The 20,173-nt window shown below is 31.5% G+C and overlaps 5 protein-coding genes across 5 annotated transcripts; 2 read left to right on the forward strand and 3 right to left on the reverse strand.

Annotated features, from left to right (window-relative positions):
• Nucleotides 1-923: 923 nt before the first annotated feature.
• Nucleotides 924-4,661, reverse strand: Phum_PHUM537400 (uncharacterized protein; the record flags this gene model as incomplete). The annotated part of the gene is made up of 9 exons (XM_002431561.1): nt 924-1,054; nt 1,129-1,218; nt 1,295-2,432; nt 2,653-2,866; nt 2,952-3,083; nt 3,316-3,453; nt 3,588-3,838; nt 3,929-4,052; nt 4,132-4,661. 9 exons carry the CDS (start codon nt 4,659-4,661, stop codon nt 924-926), a joined length of 2,748 nt encoding a protein of 915 aa, XP_002431606.1.
• A 136-nt stretch (nt 4,662-4,797) lies between these two features.
• On the forward strand, nt 4,798-6,623 carry Phum_PHUM537410 (uncharacterized protein; the record flags this gene model as incomplete). Its single annotated transcript, XM_002431562.1, has 2 exons — nt 4,798-4,891; nt 5,026-6,623. 2 exons carry the CDS (start codon nt 4,798-4,800, stop codon nt 6,621-6,623), a joined length of 1,692 nt encoding a protein of 563 aa, XP_002431607.1.
• A 50-nt stretch (nt 6,624-6,673) lies between these two features.
• On the reverse strand, nt 6,674-8,231 carry Phum_PHUM537420 (uncharacterized protein; the record flags this gene model as incomplete). The annotated part of the gene is made up of 5 exons (XM_002431563.1): nt 6,674-6,682; nt 6,708-6,872; nt 7,352-7,578; nt 7,762-7,926; nt 8,192-8,231. The coding sequence occupies 5 exons, from the start codon at nt 8,229-8,231 to the stop codon at nt 6,674-6,676; spliced, it is 606 nt and encodes a 201-aa protein (XP_002431608.1).
• An 811-nt stretch (nt 8,232-9,042) lies between these two features.
• On the reverse strand, nt 9,043-17,334 carry Phum_PHUM537430 (transcription initiation factor TFIID subunit, putative; the record flags this gene model as incomplete). The annotated part of the gene is made up of 30 exons (XM_002431564.1): nt 9,043-9,168; nt 9,262-9,389; nt 9,477-9,678; nt 9,784-10,006; nt 10,078-10,265; nt 10,334-10,535; nt 10,637-10,812; nt 10,902-11,144; nt 11,230-11,415; nt 11,491-11,772; nt 11,848-12,077; nt 12,169-12,479; nt 12,576-12,709; nt 12,787-13,024; nt 13,120-13,229; nt 13,342-13,472; nt 13,550-13,691; nt 13,785-13,905; nt 13,987-14,210; nt 14,344-14,478; nt 14,552-14,789; nt 14,878-15,017; nt 15,093-15,354; nt 15,435-15,625; nt 15,708-15,830; nt 15,923-16,105; nt 16,197-16,409; nt 16,553-16,719; nt 16,822-16,971; nt 17,055-17,334. The coding sequence occupies 30 exons, from the start codon at nt 17,332-17,334 to the stop codon at nt 9,043-9,045; spliced, it is 5,679 nt and encodes a 1,892-aa protein (XP_002431609.1).
• Nucleotides 17,335-17,802: 468 nt separating this feature from the next.
• Phum_PHUM537440 (uncharacterized protein) lies at nt 17,803-19,868 on the forward strand (the record flags this gene model as incomplete). Its single annotated transcript, XM_002431565.1, has 5 exons — nt 17,803-17,944; nt 18,071-18,856; nt 19,198-19,338; nt 19,412-19,637; nt 19,727-19,868. The coding sequence occupies 5 exons, from the start codon at nt 17,803-17,805 to the stop codon at nt 19,866-19,868; spliced, it is 1,437 nt and encodes a 478-aa protein (XP_002431610.1).
• Nucleotides 19,869-20,173: the final 305 nt, after the last annotated feature.

The raw sequence follows: 20,173 nt of genomic DNA on the forward strand, positions 1-20,173 counted from the left end.
TGCGCAATTTTTTTTTTTTACATCTTTAAGTATTTAAAACTATTGCGTTGTATCTACAACGAAGTAACATCGTTTTCTCTATGATGTTTCCTTTTTATTCTATGCCTACATAATATTTTGTATTCCAAACAACTAGTTGTTAATTTTTTTTATCTTTAACCGTTTAATATTTATTATTACGTGCATTAAGTAAATGTGTATTGCGTTTTTTTAAAGTAAAAATTATTTTTAACTTTTTAAAAAGGTTTTTCTAGTTTTATTTTATCTTAGTTTTAAAAGTAACAAGTTTTTATTTTCTTAACCTATACTTGGTAGTTCATATTACAAAGTTAAAATATTCATCTGCTGTTGTCTTAAAGGCAAGTATTATAAATTTATTTTTATTTTATTTTTATATTTTATTTTTATAGAAAAAAAGCATTTTCTTAAGTAACTTGTAAGTAATACCTTTAATATTTTACTAACTTAATTGTCGTTTTTAAGTTTAAAGGATTCCATTTTTTCATAAAAATTTTATTCTTTCTTTTATCTTTTTTGGAAAAAATCTTTTGAAATGTCACATTTATGTTTTTCCAACATCATATGCTACTATTATTATTATTTTTTGTAAATTGATTTGAGGAGGGATAATTTGAATTTTAAAATGACTCGAATTTAAAAACAACAACGATACACAAATTTTGGGAAAATTATGAAAAGACGGAATAGGTTAATATAAAAATTTTAATTCGTCAAAAAATTTTTTTTTGAAAAATTTTATTTGTTTTTTCGCATATTCTTTAAAACGAATCGAATAATACATTTTAAAATTAATCAAAAATTATATTTATATATTTAAAAGTTTAAACAACAATTAGTTTTTAATTTTAACTTTTTTTTTTTTTTTTTTACAAATTAAAATTATCTCAAAATATTTCACATCACTAATTTCCCAGTCTAGGATGATTTGAGCAAATATTTTTTCCCATTAAATGATTCCTCCAAGAGGTTTCATCGTTACCAACATCTTTATGACAAAATGGACATTTGGCTTTTAGCGTTTTATTTTTAGCAACTGAAAACAATTTGACAGTAATTAAAACGGAGACAAAACACAAAACAGTATGTTTTTACATCTGTTAGCTTTACTTATGCACTCGTGATTCTTATACAAGTCTTCCAAAACAGCTTGCTGACATTTACAACATTTTTTAAACAGGTGCTTTTGACTGCATTCTTCTGCAACAATAAATATAAGTGTAAAAGTTGTGACACGTCAGGAAATCGAACTGTAATGATTTTCAAAAGCATTTACCCAGCAAATGATTTGTAAATCCTGAAATCTCTGTCACTTCCACGCAATATTCACACGTTGTTAACATTGGACAATCGTTTAAATAATGTTTGTTTAAACATTCTTCATTCGGCCATTTTTCCGAAGTCAAACAAAAAATACACTTTGTCTTTTGAACTTTATTATTGTCATCTTTGTTCGAAGAACCCAATTGATTTTCATTTTCTCTAATTGATGCTAACATGCTTTCGGAAAATTGATTGTTTTTCTGTGTGAATTCACGATTTCTACTGCTGACTTTTTCTATTTGACTTTCTAAATACTGCATAAATGTTTCCACCGGTATCCCTCCTCCTTTTTTATGCAAATTTTCCAGAATATCGTTTGATGACATTTCGGTTATTTCTTTACTTTTTTTCGTCTTTTTTTTTTTTTTGTCATCCGATTCTTGGGAATGTGGATTTTGAAAATTTTTTTTTATAACATTATCTGGATTCGTATTATTTGGAATTCGATCTATTTTTTTATCGTTAAAAATCTTTTTCGAATCAACAATTAAATATTTTCTATTTGAACCCGTGATGGGAATGGGTATGCCTGAAGAATTAACATTTCTCTTTTTCGTTTCTTTTTTTTTCAACGATGGACCGCAACAACTTTTTTCCACGTTTTGTATTTCGGTTGTAACGGTTTTCGATTGACAAATCGTTCGAGAACGTTCTCCTTTGACCCCCTTTGATTTGTCCAATTTAACTTTTTGAAACAAAATCCGCGCTTTTGCTTCATCTATGGAATCCGTTAAAGGCGGGAAATTATGATATGACGTCACACCTTTCTTTTTATTTTCAGTTTCGTTCTCACCGATGGAAAATGCCGTTGAATTTTTTTGTTTTAAACGTGATTCGACATTTGATTGACGCCCGACATTTTGTTTCGATTGTTTACAAGGTGATTTTTCATTTTTTTTTACATCGGATTTATTTTCACCTTTTCTAATTACAACGACACTTTTACTTTTTTCATTAACGTTCATTGACATGAAATTTTTAATTGTTTTTAATTGCGATTCGAAATTGGGAGACGTTTTCCTATCGATTTCTTGATTATTGTTCAATGAAAAACTTTTTCCGTTCGGATTATTTATGCTTTGCACATTTTGCTTTGGACGGTTTAAATTCACGGCATTGTCTTTATCATTCTCTCCGGATATTTTAGATTTATTCTAAAAAAAAAAAAAAAAAAAAAAAAAAAGAAAAAGAAATAATAGCATTAATAATAACCAATAACTCTTTATATAATACAAATTTATTTTATTTGATTATTATTATTATTATCATTTAAAAAATTTTCAATTGTACTTTTTTATTCTTTAAAAGTACCTCAGAATCCATTAAATCAAATTCTTTAAATAATTGCCTATATAATAAATTTCTTCTTGTGACGTCATCATCCGGCGGTAACTGTTTTCGAACGATTCTCGAATTTACTTTATACACGTGTAATAATATCCTTTCTGAAACTTTTCTAACGGCTTCTGCCGGATGATGCAAACCCGATGAACCGAATTCTGCCAGCGTTCGACATGTTAATCCGCTGATAAAATTAATTAATTTTTTTTTTGTTCAGTAACGGTAAATTCTAGAACGTTCTGAAACAAACGTGCGTGTATATACTCCACCTTCTTTTATCTTTTGAAATCCCATGGTTTAAAATAAGTTGTTCGATCATTTCCAATCTACTCAAAGCTAGTCTGGGATGAACGCTTCCCGTCAAAGGTCTACTTAAATGCACGGGAATTATGTTTAAACGTCTGAAATGATCAAATTTAATAATTAATTATTTATTTACAAAATTTTTTTTTTTTGTGCGTTACAGGTGTTTAAGCAATATGGCTGATGAAAATTCCTTAAAAGAACTACATTGAATGCCTCAAAGATAATATACACGTGTATATTATTCACACGTGTACGACACGCACGTGTAGGTAAGTAAAAATTAAATATCTAAAAAAAAAATTTTTTTTTTTCTGGAACATTTTTCACCTGACTTCTTCGCATTCTGCCATACTGAGCAACGTGTGTGCGGCCATATTGTGAATTCTAGGAGTGACATCTCCCGATTTGACGAGTAATTCCGGTAATAGTTTTTCCACGCTCCTACCTATTTCCGACGGTGATATCCTATTCGAACAAAAACAATTTTCAGGTATTAAACATTTGGTATTTATCATCATTATTCGAATTTCAATATCTATTTGTTGTACGACAGGTACGAATAATGGGGGGGGGGGGTTGGTACGAATATCAGGTTGTACCTTTGAGGTACGAATTCGCTGAAAAATAATCGAATCGTTTCCGCTGCCAAACTGTATATTGAATAAACTTTATCTCTTAGCGTTCTGTGCAAGAGGAACACGGTCGCTCTTGCGATTCGATTATGGAATCCCAAAGTTTTGTCGTCGCGGTTTTCACCCCGTGTCGAATTGATAATTTTTCGCAATTCCTTTTGTAACAATTTTAAACCTTCTTCTTTTTCCGTGAAATTTTTCGAATAAAATTTTTCTATCTGAATTGAATCAAAGAAAATACTTTTAGGGGAAAAGACAAGTGTGGTATTTATTTATTTATACATCGTTTGGAAAAAAAAAATTCGTACCATTTCGATTCCGAATACGGAAATGGGTAAAGCAGCTTGTTTTTTTTCTCTTTCGTTCAGCGTGGTTTTTACATATTGATCAATTGCCAACTGACATTCTCTTACGACTTCGTTTCCGTGGTAACTGGAAAAAAAAAAAAAAAAAAAGAAATTTTCCCCATTTTTCGTTTGCATTACAAGGTTCGACGTTTTCCAATGAGTACCTCTCGTTATACCTTTTCAAAGCGGGCAACATTCGATCTTCGTACGCTTCAAAACTTGTTTTCTCATTTGTCGCACCCAAAGATTTACTTCGGTTTTTGGTTTGTTCAAACGTTTTCGTTCTGCTTCTTCCCACGTAATTATTATTATCCGACATGGTTTTCGACTTTTCCGGCTCCTTATTTAAGAAAGGTTTAAAAGTTATAAAGTTGGCATATCTTGTCGATTCTTCTTCTTTTTCTTCTTCTCTTTTGATTCCCTTGTCGAAATTTTTCGCAGTTTTTCCCCCTCGAATCACATTCGAATCATCCGTGAGATTTTTAGAATTTATACCCGTGGAAAAGAGTACCGAGAGATTTTCTTCTTCTTTTTCTTCTTCTTCTTCTTCTTCTACATCCGCATCATCCGAAGATGAATCATCGTATGAAAAATTTTCAACCGTTTCCGATTGTCGAAATGCCGATGGTTGATTTCTAATATTTTTTTTAAAATAATTCGATCGAAATATTTTTCTTTGACGTAATTCCGCCATGTTGTGATGGATCGTGGGATTGGATATGGACGTTGGTAAAGAATGATGACCGTTTTCGAGCGAACCATCATTTCCTTGTTTCACGTTGTCGGGAAACGAATTTTGACTTTTCGAATAAACTAAATTTTTATTTAAAATGCATTCGTCATCACGCGATGAATTTTTTTTACTCGTCAACGAGGTCTTGTCGTTGAATTTGGCGTTGTCCAAACCTGGGAATCCCCGGGACGGTTTAAAAAATTTATCATCGTTATTGATATTGTAACTCTTTTGCGTTGTAAAAGCTCGATTGGACGTTTCTTCTTGATTCTAAATTTAAAAAAAAAAAAAAAGATTTTTAAAGAATTGAAAAATTCGATTTCAGGTTGTGCGGTCATGTCGAGGAAACAAAAGATTTTAGTTTGCGGCGACGTCGAGGGAAATTTCAAAACACTTTTTTCCCGGGTCAACGCCATAAATAAAAAAAATGGACCGTTCGATTTTCTTTTTTGCGTCGGTGATTTTTTTTCCGAGTCTTCAAACGAATTGGAACCTTACAAAAAAGGTTCTCTCACCGTGTCCGTGCCCACGTACATACTCGGACCTAATTCGGTAACGACGAATCAAAATGTGTTTTACGATAGTTTCGAATTATCGGGTACCGAGATATGTCCGAATGTGAATTATCTCGGAAAATATGGGATTTTTTCCAGTTCGGGTCTTAGGATCGCTTACATGAGCGGAATCGAACATTGTGACCAACATAACAAATTTACATTTACGGAAAGCGATGCGAAAGCGCTTCGAGAATCGGCCTTGCGTAATAAAGCCGGTTTAGAATTTTCCGGAGTTGACATATTGCTGACTTCGGAATGGCCCAAAGACGTTGAAAAACTAGATAAAAATTTTAAATATGAGGATCAAAGTGAAATAAAAGGATCCGCGATATTGTCCGAATTGGCGTACCATCTCAAACCCAGGTATCATTTTTGCGGGTTGAAAAATATCTACTACGAAAGACCGCCGTACAGAAATGATTCGGATAATTTGGAGTTGAATTCTCATTCGACGCGGTTCATAGCTTTGGCAAAGGTTGGAAATTCCGATAAGAAGAAGTGGTTGTACGCAGCTAACGTGTCGCCTCTCGTGGATTTGAAAAAAAGCGATTTATGGCAGAGCACCACCGACGAAACGCCGTGTCCCTACACGGACATTGTAAAAAAAAAAAACAAGAACAAAACCACACAGTATTTTTACGATATGGATTCCGGCGGATACGATGATGGACCCAGGAAACGTAGAAAAAATAACGGTCACTCGAATGCGGATAAAAGGAAAACGTTTGACGATCCCGAAACTTGTTGGTTTTGTTTGGCAAGTAATTCCGTCGAAAAACATTTGGTCATTAGCATTGCGGATGAAGTGTATTTGGCATTGGCCAAAGGAGGTTTGACGCCTTTACACTGTCTCATCGTTCCCGTTAAACATCAACGGTCTTTGGCAGAACTATCGAAATCCGCGATGATGGAATTGAAAAAGTACAAAACGGCCGTGAGGAAATTTTTCGAAACGAAAAATCAAGTCCCGGTCATATTCGAAAGAAATTACAAGACTAGTCATTTACAATTGCAAATAGTACCCGTTCCGAATTCATTGACTCGCGACCTGAAAGAAATTTTTTTAAATTTTTCCCAAGATTCGGGTATAAAACTATCGGAGTTGCCGAGAAAAGCCAAATTGAAAGATTTCACGCAACCTGGTGCGCCGTATTTCTACGTGGAATTACCCACGAAAGAAAAATTAATTTGCACGTGCGAGAAAAATTTTCCAATACAATTCGGGAGAGAAGTTTTAGCATCTCGCGCCGTTCTAAATCTGTCGGATAAAATCAATTGGAGGGATTGTATTAAAAGCAAAGAAGAAGAAAATGAAATGGCAACGAATTTTCGAAAACAATTTGAAAGTTTCGATGAGTTTGCATAAGGAAAAATTTGGGGGGTCGATACTCGTAATGGTACTCACGTTTTGTAAATTTAAAATTTCTTCAATGTGCATATCATTATAAACTTTACGTCTAAAATTATCGATTTGAATTTTTTTATATTTTGCCTTGTCGTAATCTTCCAAAAGTATTGCTTGTTTTTTTTCCTGTTCATAAAGACCGATAATTTCTCCAGCAGCTCTCAGATTTTCCAAAGCTGCTTTTAACGTATTAGCATATTCGAAATTTTCCTCTAAAATATATATCATTACAATGCGTGTAAAAAAATATAAAAAAAAAATTTTGTATGATGAAAATGAAAGAAAGAATTTACCGAAAATGGCTTGTAGCTTTTTATATTCGATTAATTTAATTATTTTAACCGTTTCCTCGTCGACATACATTTCAAATGCCAAATCATCATAAGGTGATGTGTAATTTGATTTGCATTTTGTTTTTCCTAAAACATGTATGATATTATAATTTATATGTTTAAATAAAAAAATGTTAAAAACTTACCTGAATATATAGGAGAAAACCAAACATTATTATTTAATTCATTTTCTCCAGTTTTAATATTAACTTCATTGCCCAAAATATTAATTCCCATCAGTCCCACCTTATTAAAAAAAAAAAAAAAAAAATTAGGAGAAAACTATTTTATTTAAAACTGAAAATACTTTTGATTTGTGTTTTTTTTTTTTTTTTAATTATAAAAATTAGTTCTTACCTGATTGAATATATTTTTAACATTAACATGATTTTCATATATTTTTAATTTAATGTATTTAGCTTTTTTCGATGGAATTGTTATCGATTTTAATTCTCTCGAACGATATTCAGCAGCTTTGTTATCCGAGAATGTTATGTAGCCCAGGTATTCGAATAAATCGAGAGAATTTTCAGTTGGTACTTCATATTCCGACTTGCTACTTATACAAATTTCAATTTTTTGAGCTGTAATTAAATAAATGTAAATGTTTAAATATTATGTTCTTTCATCAAAATATCTTCATTCACAAATAACTTTTTAACTTTTTAGCACTTAAAAGTAGATATCTTATACTTATTGAGTACTTTAAGGAAAATTAATATCTTATACTTATTGAGTTTTATGAAAATAACTAAGTTAACCATTACGTATTAAATATTGATGAGATAAAATTTGTATTTGATGTAAAATAGCCAATATTTCAAGTTTAAGTATAATTTCTTGTGGAAATGTACAGTTGATTGATGATCTCCAACCCCGAACCGTTGGTCCATGATAATTGAGCTCATTAACTCTATATTTTTTATCTTCTCCTGCATATAAAACAAATTCAATTTATATTATAAATACCTTTGGGAATAAATTAACGCGTCTGAGTTATAATAAAATTACCCAATAACTTTAAATAAATACTAATTCGTTTTTAGATGACGGTTTCAATTTCAGGATTCGACGTGAAAGTAATTAGATAATAATAATAATTAAATTTAATAGTGTCAGGTGCCAATTTTCTCTCTCTCTCTCTCTTTGTATAATGACACGACAAAACCCGGGAAAATGGTTATTAGGCTTACTTACCCGAACAAAAAATGACTTGAAATCCAATTTTAACTGGCATTGTGTAAAATTTTTGTGTTTTGTTAAAACATATTCAATATTTTCACTTATAATTATGTTTTAAAAACGTGGATTACGTTTATATTTTGGTTAAAATACGATAATTTTATTTGACGAATGTCATTTTGAGAAGGTAAGATGAAAATTATTTTTTTTGTCCCCAGTTAAAAATAATTTACCTAAAAATTTATAATAAAATACTATTAAAGTAAGATTTTTTTGTTACAATTAGTCATATCACTTACCTAAAATATTCGACAGTATTTTTTATTTTATATTTCACGCCCATTTTTAAATTAATCTTATGCGAGAGTATATTTATTTTATAATGTATAAACCGACACCATTGAAAACTTTATTCGACATCCATTTTTGTTCTTTTAATTTTAAATACATTATTTTAAATAAAAAAAATCAAATACTTATATTTGTAAATATTTACTATTATATTAATGCAGGTAATCGATACGAAGCGGCGAAAACATCAAAAAAAAAAAAAAAAAATCTGGAAGGGAAGATGATTGTTCAGAAGGGAAGATCATGCGCGGTCCAGGTGATGAAATTGATTTCATGGTAAGTAAATAAAACTTGCACTTTTTTTCTTTTAAATTTCTTCTTCTTCTTTTTTTTTTTTTTTGGGAAGGAAATAATTTAAAACGCTTATACCTCCATTTTATTTAAAAAATTATATTTTATTTCACAAATGTTTTTAATAACAATGCCAAAAAAACGTTTGAATCTGGACTATTTACATTTCTGGAAAATTCATTCATAAACATGTACAATTTAGGTTTTTTCTTTTTTTTACATAATTAAAACCATAGATCGCCATCATCTTCTTGTGGTTGTTCCTCCATTTTGTTTCCATTTTGATTTTCTTCATCTGATTCGCTTACTTCTAAATCCGCATTGATTTTACCCATTTGAGATTTTTCATTCTAAAATTAAATAACAACAACGACAACGCATTAAAAACAATTTGTAATGTTTTATATGGGGGGGGGAAAAACCGTTGCGAATGTATTTCTTACGTCATCATCAAACGTATCATCCAATTGTTTATCTGAATTTCGCGATCCCTCATTTTCCGTCTTTCTCGGTAATCCGGCAAGTAGAAAATCCGAAGGATCGTAATTAGGATCCACATCCATGCTTTCTTCTAAAAAGAAAATTTTCGTATATTATCATTATTATTTTTTACAAAAAAAAAATATCCAAATCAGGTTCTCTTTTGTGAGTTGAATACCTTTAATATCCGTCACTTGTCCTTGGGATCCGTAAAAACTATCGTTACCGAGTTCCATCATTGCAATGGCCGCTTGCTGACTGTCATCTTGAGAAATATCCTGTCCTTTCCATTTGCCCTCTCCGTCATCCCCAATATCTTCGAATTCTTCTTCGCTCGAAAATTGTAAATCTTCTTCTAGGACGTGAGTTTTATCCCGTCTCTGTAAAAAAAACAAAAACAAAAAATTTTCATCAAGCATTTTTCCTCTCTCTCATTGTTTGTAAAAATAAATTATTATTATTATTATTATTATTGAATTTTTAACACGTGCCTGAATTTCGCTCGAAACCCCTTCAACGTCTACAAAATCCCCTTCGTTCAACATGTGCAGGGGCGAATTGTTACCACTCCCACCAAATTCTTGATCTTCCCCTGCCATCCACGTTCCGATGGAATCCGTTTCCGCTTGTTCCAGAGCTCGCTCTTGCACCAAACTGATATTCTTTTCGAGTTGCGTCAAATGATCGTCGTATTCTTCTAAAGTCGCTCTAACAATTACATTCTCTTTAAATAACATTCACTTAGTAATGATTAAACAAAATTTTAAAATTTCTCTTACTTGCAAACTTTGACCAGTGCTTCCGCTTTGAGCGTGTAGGGAGACTCTTTTCCATTGTACAAAATGCAATTTTCCAAAATCAATTCGACGTCGCTCAAAAATTCTCTCCTGTTGTGATATTTATGCGAGGAAACTTTTTTGGCAATCGTTCCAAGATCCATCGGGTATTTGATTATGTTGTAATAATCCTAAACAAAAAATACAATGTTAACACATATCGACTTCTAGAAAATTCTCGACTTCGAAATCAAATTACCTTAACGTTTTTCTTATTGACGGGTTTCAAAAACGGCCATGATTCTTGCATCGTTTTCAATTTATTATTAACGACGTTGTCCAATATGAAAGTGAGAGCGACTTGATCGTTGTCGTCCAACAGCGGATTGATCGCTTTTTCCAATCTCATCAATTTATCTTCTTTTTCGTCCAATCTATCGACGCATAAGCTAAGCATTCTCCTGTAGGGGGAGGGAGGGGGGGGGCAAAAATTAAACAGGCTTGTAAGTAAGATCGTTAAGGGGGGATGGGGGGGGGAAATAAATTTTTGACTTTTTCTCACCTTGCAGCAACGGTCAAAGCACTTTTAGCTCCGTTGTACAAAGTCGAATTTTCCACAATTTGATTAACGTCGGCTAAAAACTCTTCGCGACTTTGATATTTTTTTTGCCTTAAATTCTCTCTGATCGTTTGAAGGTCCATGGGCCTTTGTACAATTTTATAATAATCAGGTACGACCTGAAATTTTCAGGTTGGTTAATTTTTATAAAATGGGAATTTTTTATTTAGGAAAAAAAAAAAAAAAAAAAAAAAATTTAGGGATTTACTTTAGCGTTGACCGGGAATAAAAATGGTTGAACGTCTTGAAGCCCTCTCATTTCGTTCAATATCGATTCTAAAATTGTCGAGAGAACGACAACAGGATCCGTTCGTCTTCGGTTGGCTGGTCTTTGCTGTCGTTTCAGATAATCGCAATGAGATTCGTTGGCAGTTTTCCTCCTTTTCCTAGAGTGCATGGCTTCGCGAGGAACGCGAAGTAATAAAGTTTTCCTTTTGATTTCTTCCGCGTGCTGTCGACACACATATATACAATTTTCAAATTTTCTTTTTAAAAAAATAGAAAGAGAGAGAGAGAGAGAGAGAGAGAGTACCAACCTTCAAAAGTTTTCCGGATAATTTAACTTTCGTTCCATCGACATTCACCAAATCTTCATCATCTTCCGCATTCAAAAGTTGTTTTTCTATTTCTTCTTGTTCTTCCGTCATGGCAACGTTCAAACACGGGGATGGCATTAAACTGGAATAATTAGGACACGCTTTGTTCGTTCGCATATGTCCAACCTGAAATTCGTTTTTTTTTTATTAAAAAAATTCTTTAAGTAAAATTTCTTAATTGTGCTCGCTCCCGGTACTCACGTTCCCGCAGGATCCGCATTTCATTTTACTATCGATTTTCATTTTCATTTTCCTTCCTCTTTTCTCTATTTTACCATCTTTGAGCTCTTTGATTTTTTGCTTCTTATGATGATGATGATGTTTGGGTTGAAGTTTGTGCGTGTTGAGAGCGTTTTGTATGAGAGGATTCAATGTGGGACCCGTTCCTGGAGGAGTCGGATTAAGGGAACCGGGATTAACCAATTGTCGATTGCTCAAATTAAACATTTGCGGTCTTCCCGTTCCGTATAATCTTTCTCTTTCCTTTAAGAAAGCAAAAAATTTTTTTTTTAAAAAAACGAATACGCTAATCAAATAAACCAGAAAACAAAAACTCACCTGATTTCTTTTTATTCGTCTCAACTGCTCTTGAATTCTCCTCTTTTCCCTTTTCATTTCTTCCTTTTGTGCTTCGTCCAAAGTCGCAAATTGCTTAATGAAAGCTTCGTCTTTCGTCGTGCGAATTTTCAAATAAGCATCCATGACCATGGGCTTACGAACGATTTCGACTCTTGTGAATTCTTTACCCTCGGAATCCTTAAACGTTCGGTAAATTTTGAGTACTCGTCCTGTCGATACAAGCCGCCGTTATTTAAAAAAAAAAAAAAATGCTTTAATATTATAAATGGGTAGGGGAGGGGAGTGGGAGGGAAACATCACCTGGCTGAGCCGAATAATTTCCATCTTGATTCTCATCATCTTTTTTCTCCTTTTTGGCTTTCCTTTGTTCCTCCGTTCCTTCACCCATAAATATTTTCCTCAATTCTTGCCTTTCTTGTTCCTCACGCTCTCTGCTCAATTGAGAACTCGTCTTTTTATTCGCCAACATGTTTTCAAGATTTTTACCCATTTCTTCAATGTCGGAACTGTCTTCGTCCAGAGAACTTTCAGCTTCGTCCGTCGACAAAACCTCGCTGGAAACTAAAACTCGATTTTGTAGTTCGAAAATTCTTTGACATTCTTCTTTATACCTGAAATAAGTTTTTTATTATTATTATTATTATTATTATTATTATTATTTATTTATTTTTAAAGTTAAAAAAAAATCTTTTTAAAATGAATGATACCGTTCTTGATGTTCGGCAATTGAAAATCGATTCCCTCTTGAAAATTTCGTCATTCCTTCTTCTCCAGCTTTTGCTTTTTCCGTAGATAACGTTCGTACGACGTCAATAACTTCCCACCGGGATAATTTTTTAATCTGACATTTTCCATAAAAATTAATGTTTTATAATTGGTGATGATAAGTTTTAAGTTAAGATTTCTTTCTTCACATACCTCCTCCTCGGGAACTCCAAACTTTCTCAAAAGCGCTTTTGCATTATTCAACGATAATCTTCTCAAATCAGCATCCGTACCGGTGACTATTCTTTTCGGTTGCGCTTCTTGTTCTTCTTTACTCTGAGTCGGTTTATTGGGAACTCGAACGTATGAAAAACCTTCTCCGCAACCGGTAGGATCGGCTGGTCCGGTGAGTTGCAGCAAACATTTTCCCTTATTGGCTTGAATGTACGCCCTTTAAAAACCAAATTATCACCTTCTACCTCCTATCACCTCTTCCTACCTGATATCAGGCACTTATACTTGAAGAAAACCTAATAATCGTATTACCTTGTTGTATTCCAAGGAGCCACTTTTACTTCGTCGTCCATTTTCAATTGCATTTCCTCATCGTCGTCATCTTGTGGAGCAAAAATAAATTTTTCACCGTAACCAGCATCCTAAAGGAAAATTATTTTCGATTATACCGGTAAAAATCTGAATTTTTTCTTTTTTTTTTTTCGAGACATTTTAAGGGGGGGGGGGGGGAAAAAATCGAAAACATTTAATTACTTTAAGCCTTTGTTCGGCGGCGATCATGCTGAAATAAGCACAACATTGTTCAGGCGAAACCATTGCTCGTATTTCTTCTTCGGTCGGCAAACGAAAATCAGGTTTTATAACCCACCAATTGCTATCGGTACCTTAAAGATAAGAGAATTCGAAATTTTTAAATAATTTACAAATTAATAAAATAAAATGCTCTCTCTCTCTCTCTTACCTGTTCTTTTAAAATCTGCACACAATTTTAAACGTTTTCTAATACTACTCTCCGAATGAGTTGGAAAAGCCTTTTTAATATCATCCATTCTTATCCTTCTCGGCGAATCTTTGCTTTTCCAAAAAAGCCGATAAATAAATACCTAAAAAAAAAAAAAAAAAAAAAAAAAAAAGGTATCAGGTTTTACTCAAATTTTACTTTTAAATTTGTTGTTATTTTTTAAATATATTCGTACCTGTAAAAAATCTCGAACGAAATTATTCGCCCTTTTCGAATTCGGTCCTGGTACTTCGTATAAAGGACATTCTTGACCGGCAACGAACAAGGCATTGATTTCCCGAATCCAATATTGTCGTCTAAAATTAAAAAAATATTCGCATTTTTTAAAGGAGTCATTTTTCATTCGTTAAAAATACACCGTTTATGCTAAATTGTACCTGGTTCGAATCACGAGGAAATCGGTATCTTGTAATTTGTGTTCGAATAAAGGAGCACGATACATGTTATTTTCAACGGTTTGAATGGATGCACCAGGAGCCATAACTCCGAGGAATGGCGATGTGTGGGCATAAGCAGTTTCGCCATATTTATACTCGGGCGGTCCTTGATCCTTATTGGCTTTTCTCTTGTAATAGTTTTTTATTTTAGAACACATTCCAACCTGTTAAAATTAAAATGAAAAAATTATTGATACAATTTCTTTTTGTTTTCCTATCGTTGATTTGATGGATTAAATCTTGATTGTTTTTAATTGTTTTACGGCTAATGATAAAAATATATATATATTTATAAACCTGATTGATTAAAGGTGGATGTTCTTCACAAAATTCTATTAGTATTATATCGCCATCTTTCCCAGACAAATCTTCCGGTGTCCGCATAAAAAATATGTCTCCTCCACCGGCAGCTGCCCTTTCTTGATCTCTTTGCTACAATCATCATAAACTTAATTAGTTAATTGGTAACCATGATAGTAAACATCTTGAGGAAACGACAACCTACTTTGGCCTTTTTCTTAATGTGTTTTAACAAAGGGTAAACTTGATGTGGTCCGGGTTGAGATAGAGCACCGTGAGAAAACCTTTTTAAAGGTGGCCTATGGAAATTTCTTAGCCTCATGGGACCCATATGAGTTTGAACGAATGGAACTCTTAATTCGACAACCGGTGTTGAATGCTGCAAAAGATTTCCTCCAACTTTCAAACGTATCGACGATTCGGAAGTCTTTGGCATGTAATAACTGAAAAAAAAAAAAAAAAAAAAAAAAAATAGTTTCGATAAAGTTTATACTATCGAGAATATAACTAATAAATTATTCCACTACCAACCTATCGTTAGAAATATTAAATGGATCTCGGTTGGGTGATTTAGGAGGAGGAGGAGGTGAATCTTGTTCCATAACATTTATAACGCCAGCTTTACCAAGAAGAATTTTCGATTTCTTCACGTGAGGATGAGGTATTTTAACCTATAAAAGAAATTTTTACAATATATCTTTTCTCTGAATAAAGTAAATTTTGATGTTTGTTAAAATTAAATTTACTTTAACGGGAGTACGTGAATCCATTCTTTGTTTTGCTGGATCAACGTCATTTGGTATTCCCAAAATAATGTTTTCATCGTTTGGATCAAGTGTTAAAATTTTTGGTTTCGGAATGGTATCCATATTTTCAGCATCCCAAATAACTTCGTCTTCCCATCTCCCGTAAACGAGTTCTTCGTTCTCAACAGGGAAAATAGAATACCACGTGTCGTCTGTATTATCAGCGTTTCCTTGGGATTGAGTTTGACTTCTATTCAAAAGTCTACGCAAGCATAATTTAGTATTATTTTTTTCAATTATTTTTTCAGATGGTTGTAACTTGTAAAAAAAAACTTCACTCACACTGGTGTTTTAGACGTCTGTTTATTTATTGAAGTAGTTGACTGAGTACCGGAAGGAGCCGTGGCTCTAATACCACTAGGAGGAATGTTGGTAATTCCTTTCCCCGGTTGGCTAAACGCTTGTGCAGTTCTATTACTACTACTTGGAACCCATCCCGCTGCATTAGTTTTACAATTTAACTTTTGCATCACCTGAAAACATTATTTTACAATATTTAATAAGAACAACAGTAGTTTTTTTATCAAAAAAAAATTTTTTTTTTTTACTACAAACTTTATGTTTTATGTCTTCCCCATTCCATACGACATCATCTTCCCAATGTAATTGTGATACTAATAAAAATGCATCATCAGGAAATACTTCTTTGACAACTTCTTCGTAGTTGTTTTCTGCTGACTTAATTCGATGGTAAAAAAAAAATTTATTACTTTCTGATATTCGATTTAAAATTTTTCCAAAATAAAAAACCAACAATGAATAATATAAACCTTGTCTTTTAATTTAAAACCATAGTTAAAACCTTCTCCTGTTTCATTAACTTGTAACATATCATACCATACTTGAGCTGGACCGAATCTCCAATCAGCCACTCTTGGTCCTGCATCATTTACATCCTTTTGTTCCGTTTTTGCTGATACTGATTTATCCTCTACCTGACTTAATAGCTTGTCCTAAGAAAAAAAAATGTATTGAAATAAGTAATTTAAACGCTTTGAGAAACTGTTAGTATATGAAAAAATATTAAAAAAATTATTTAAAAACCTCATTATCAGACAGGCACATTTCTTTAGTAGGTTCAGGAGCAAAATTTAAAAACCATCCTCTTGGGACCTCTTTTATATTTTCTTGGTCAGAACCAGAATCAGATGTTCTTTCCTGCAATTTTTTTCTTTTTCTTCTTTTTCTCACACTTCTCCATATTTGAGGTAAACTGCTGGGTTTCCCTGGTCCGAATAATCTTGAAAATCTAAGAACCTATCAATGTTAAAAGAAACTTTAACAAACAAAATAACTTTAAATTATTAAAATTTAACTTTATTTTTAACTGTAAATATCTGTTAATTTTAAGTATTAAAATAATATCTATTAAAAAAAATAACATTTAATTTTGCAAGTACCTTATCATATCGAAAATCTGGAAAGAGATCAGTAACATCAACATTGACATATTTTGAAGGCAACATAGCAGCCAAAGGTGTATCCATTCTTCTACGAACTTTTGGCTCGGTTTTAATTTCTTTTTCTTCCTTGGGTTCAGGAGGTGGAGGCATAAGACTGGCAGCCACTTTTTCTAATAAAAATAATATTTAAAATGTTTAAATTAAAATTTAGAAAAAACAGTTTCCATGTTTTATTTTTTTAATTTTAATGTTCTCGAATCACTAACCAACTTCTTCATCATCAGCATCATAATCTGTATTATCTTCAGCTTCTTTTTGAACATCTGATTCTGATTTTACATCACTTTGGCAATCTTCTGCTAGTTCATCAATGTCTCCATAATCTATAGCTGTAGGAGCTTTTGAACATAGAGATTCTAAAACAAAAGCCATATTTTATTGAATTATGCTTATTATTAAGTTTATTATTAATAATTTTAATGTATAAAAATATTATTACCTGAACTGTCATCACCAGTTAAGCTCTTGATTTGAGAATCAGCAAATTCATCTGAATCACTTTCACTTAATGAAGACTTTCTATTACCGTTATTTTCAATAATAATTTTTTCATCACCTATAATTTCATCGACCAAAGAGTCAAAACCCAGCCTGGTAAGTGCATTCAAATATTTTTTTGCCTCATTATCAAACAGATCAGTATCTAACTGTCCAGATTCATCTATGTTGCCAAATAGAAATCCAGCCAAGGAAAGAGGACTTGATATGTTGTTGTCCATATTTTTAGTTTTAGATAAGTTTTGACTAAAATAAATTCAAAGCTTTCCGTAGTTTTGTAAAAACTTCGTAAAAATTATGCATTTTAAGCATTTTAACTGTAAAGTGTTTGCGGCTTAAATAATAATAATAATAATAAGGAGTCGAGTCTAATATAGAAGGCAGTGTAATTTGAAAGGATCACAGACCGAGAAATACAGTTTAAGTTCAAAAAACTTCAAAAGTCTTATAAATTTATTTTTGACAATAAATTGATCTTTAGTAATAATTGTTGTAAAATATGATTTTAATTATTTTTAAAGAAAGAATAGGTACATTTTTCTTCATTTTTAGTTAGTTGTAAAACCATCTGAAAAGTTGCAACTTTTCTGGAATTTTCTTATAATACAAAAGAGATTCAAATAGCAAAGTTCTGTAGTAGGGATTCCATATTTTAAAATGAAATTTTAAGCGTTATTTACATGTAAATAATGGATAGCTGTCTGACAAATCATCAATTACTACCTGACAATTACGTCGTACAGCCAGTTGAAAGCATACCAGTTTCTTTAATTGATTACGACAAAATTGATATGATAATTCATTCTGACCATCTCACTAATGACACACCCGGTAAGATCAAAACAGAATGACATTGAAGTATATTAAATAAAATTTAATTTAAAACTTAATTTTTAGTGATTTTGACCGATTTGAATTCAAATGTTAAATCCAAAACGCTGCATCCTTTGGAATTAGAAATTCAAAGGGATTTTGAATTAAGGCAACGACAGGCCGTGTCAAAGGATTTTACACCCACCATTGAAAACTCGACAGACCAGTTATCTCAAAAATGTAAAAGAATCTCTGCTTCAAATTCATTTTTTGATGGAGTAATGCAATTAAATTCTATTCCCAATGGGAAAAATTCAGTTTTTAACATTAATACCCCTAAAACTCCTGAAAATGTTATTTGTCAAATATCTCCTTCCGGTCAGCAAATGACTTTAGAAAAAAAACAATACATAATTCTTTCCGACAATTCATCAGTATTTAATATTACATCTAAAGATGAGGAATTTGTTGATAAAAGTGTAAATAATGAAATTATAAAATATGGCAATTCTGAAGAAAAATCCAATTTAGAACCTGCGCCTGTCATAATTCATAACAGCATCATTTCAAGTAATAATAACAACAGGAATAATGGAAAAATTATCGAATCAGATTCTGAAAATGATGATGAAGATATTGAACCTGTAAATGATTATGAACCTGATCCTGACACACACACAGTGTTGGTATCGTCAGAACATTTAGAGAAACCAAATAAGTGTTATGTATGTTTTAGAAGTTTTAGACAAAAAAAAAATATGTATGCTCACATTAGAAAAATTCATAGCACACAACCTAAAATTGAAGGAGGTATTTTATGTCCATTGTGTAAAATGCATGCTTTAAGGCAGGAACATTTAAGAAATCATTTAGAATCACTTCATAAAATATCAATTGAAAAAGAAGAAAAATTATTCAACACAATGGAAGGTATGTCGATAAACAATTTTTTAATGCGAACCTTTTTCCTTACCATTTTTTAATTTCCTATTTTTGTAGAGTTTTTCATGTGGAAAGAATTTATGGAGAAAGAAACATTTTCATTATTTGTTAATAAAAGTTCATCTAAACTTTTAGCTAATAATCAACAGAAAACATATTATAAATGTCATCGATCGGGAAATTATGTTACATTAAAAAAAGAAAATAGTAAAAAAAAATTAAAAACATTAGTAAGTTTAAATTTTATCAATTTGCAACATGTCGCAGAAAAATATTTTTAAAAAGTTGTTTTAATTATTATTATTATTATTAGGGATCTAATAAAATAGGAGCTACTTGTCCAGCGGCCATGGAAGTTACTGAAAATGTAAATGGAATTAATGTAACGTTTTGGAAAACTCACGTTGGACACGATAATGATATTTCTCACGTGTTGTTTCTATCGAAAGATAAAAAAGACAAAATTTCACGTCGGTTTACATTTAATTGATGTAATTTTTATTCTTTGAACCATTAATTAATCTTAAAATTTAATTATTGCAGCTTCTGCAATAACTGAACAATTATCAACGGGTATTATACTGAACAAAACGAATGACAATAATAATAAAAAAATTAATAACAATAGAAAAAATGACGTCCAGAAAAATAGTCCAGAAATATTTTTTAACAGGAAAAAAAATTTACAAGGACGAAAACCTGTAAAAGAAAAAATGTTGAGAAGAGCATCGCAAAGTTTAGTCATAGAAAAAGCTGGTTTACTATTAAAGTATGCATTTTTTTTTTTTCTAGAAAAAATGGAAGTTTTTTAATGAAAAATTGAAAAAAAAAAAAAAAAAAATTTGTTTTTCATTTTAGTCTTTTAGAAACGACGGATGTCAGACCGGAATTTCGTCCGAAAATTTGTCTCATGATAGATAATTTAATATCGACCGTTAAAAGACGAACGGGAAAAGGTTGTTCGAAAAGGGAAAATATCGTTAAAAAATGTCAGATGTAAAATCTCCATTAAATTTAAAGCCCCTTTCAATTTAAGAACTGATCTCCATTATTATTATTATTATTATTTAAAACGGGTGTTATTATAAAATATTTATAAAAGTAAATAAAATGAATATAAATTATTTTGTACCTGATTCATTACTTACTCTTGTTATTGTTAAATCCGTTAAAAAATAATTTTCACGGGATTTTTATTTTATTTTCAAGGATAAAATTAACCGTGAGAAAAATAAATTAATTTCAATATATATATATATAATTTAAATAATTTATATTAATTATACATATAAATTTATTTTACCG

The sequence above is a fragment of the Pediculus humanus genome, genomic scaffold (genome assembly GCF_000006295.1).
Source record: "Pediculus humanus corporis 1103172108290 genomic scaffold, whole genome shotgun sequence".
In the NCBI taxonomy this organism is placed as follows: Eukaryota; Metazoa; Arthropoda; class Insecta; order Psocodea; family Pediculidae; genus Pediculus; species Pediculus humanus.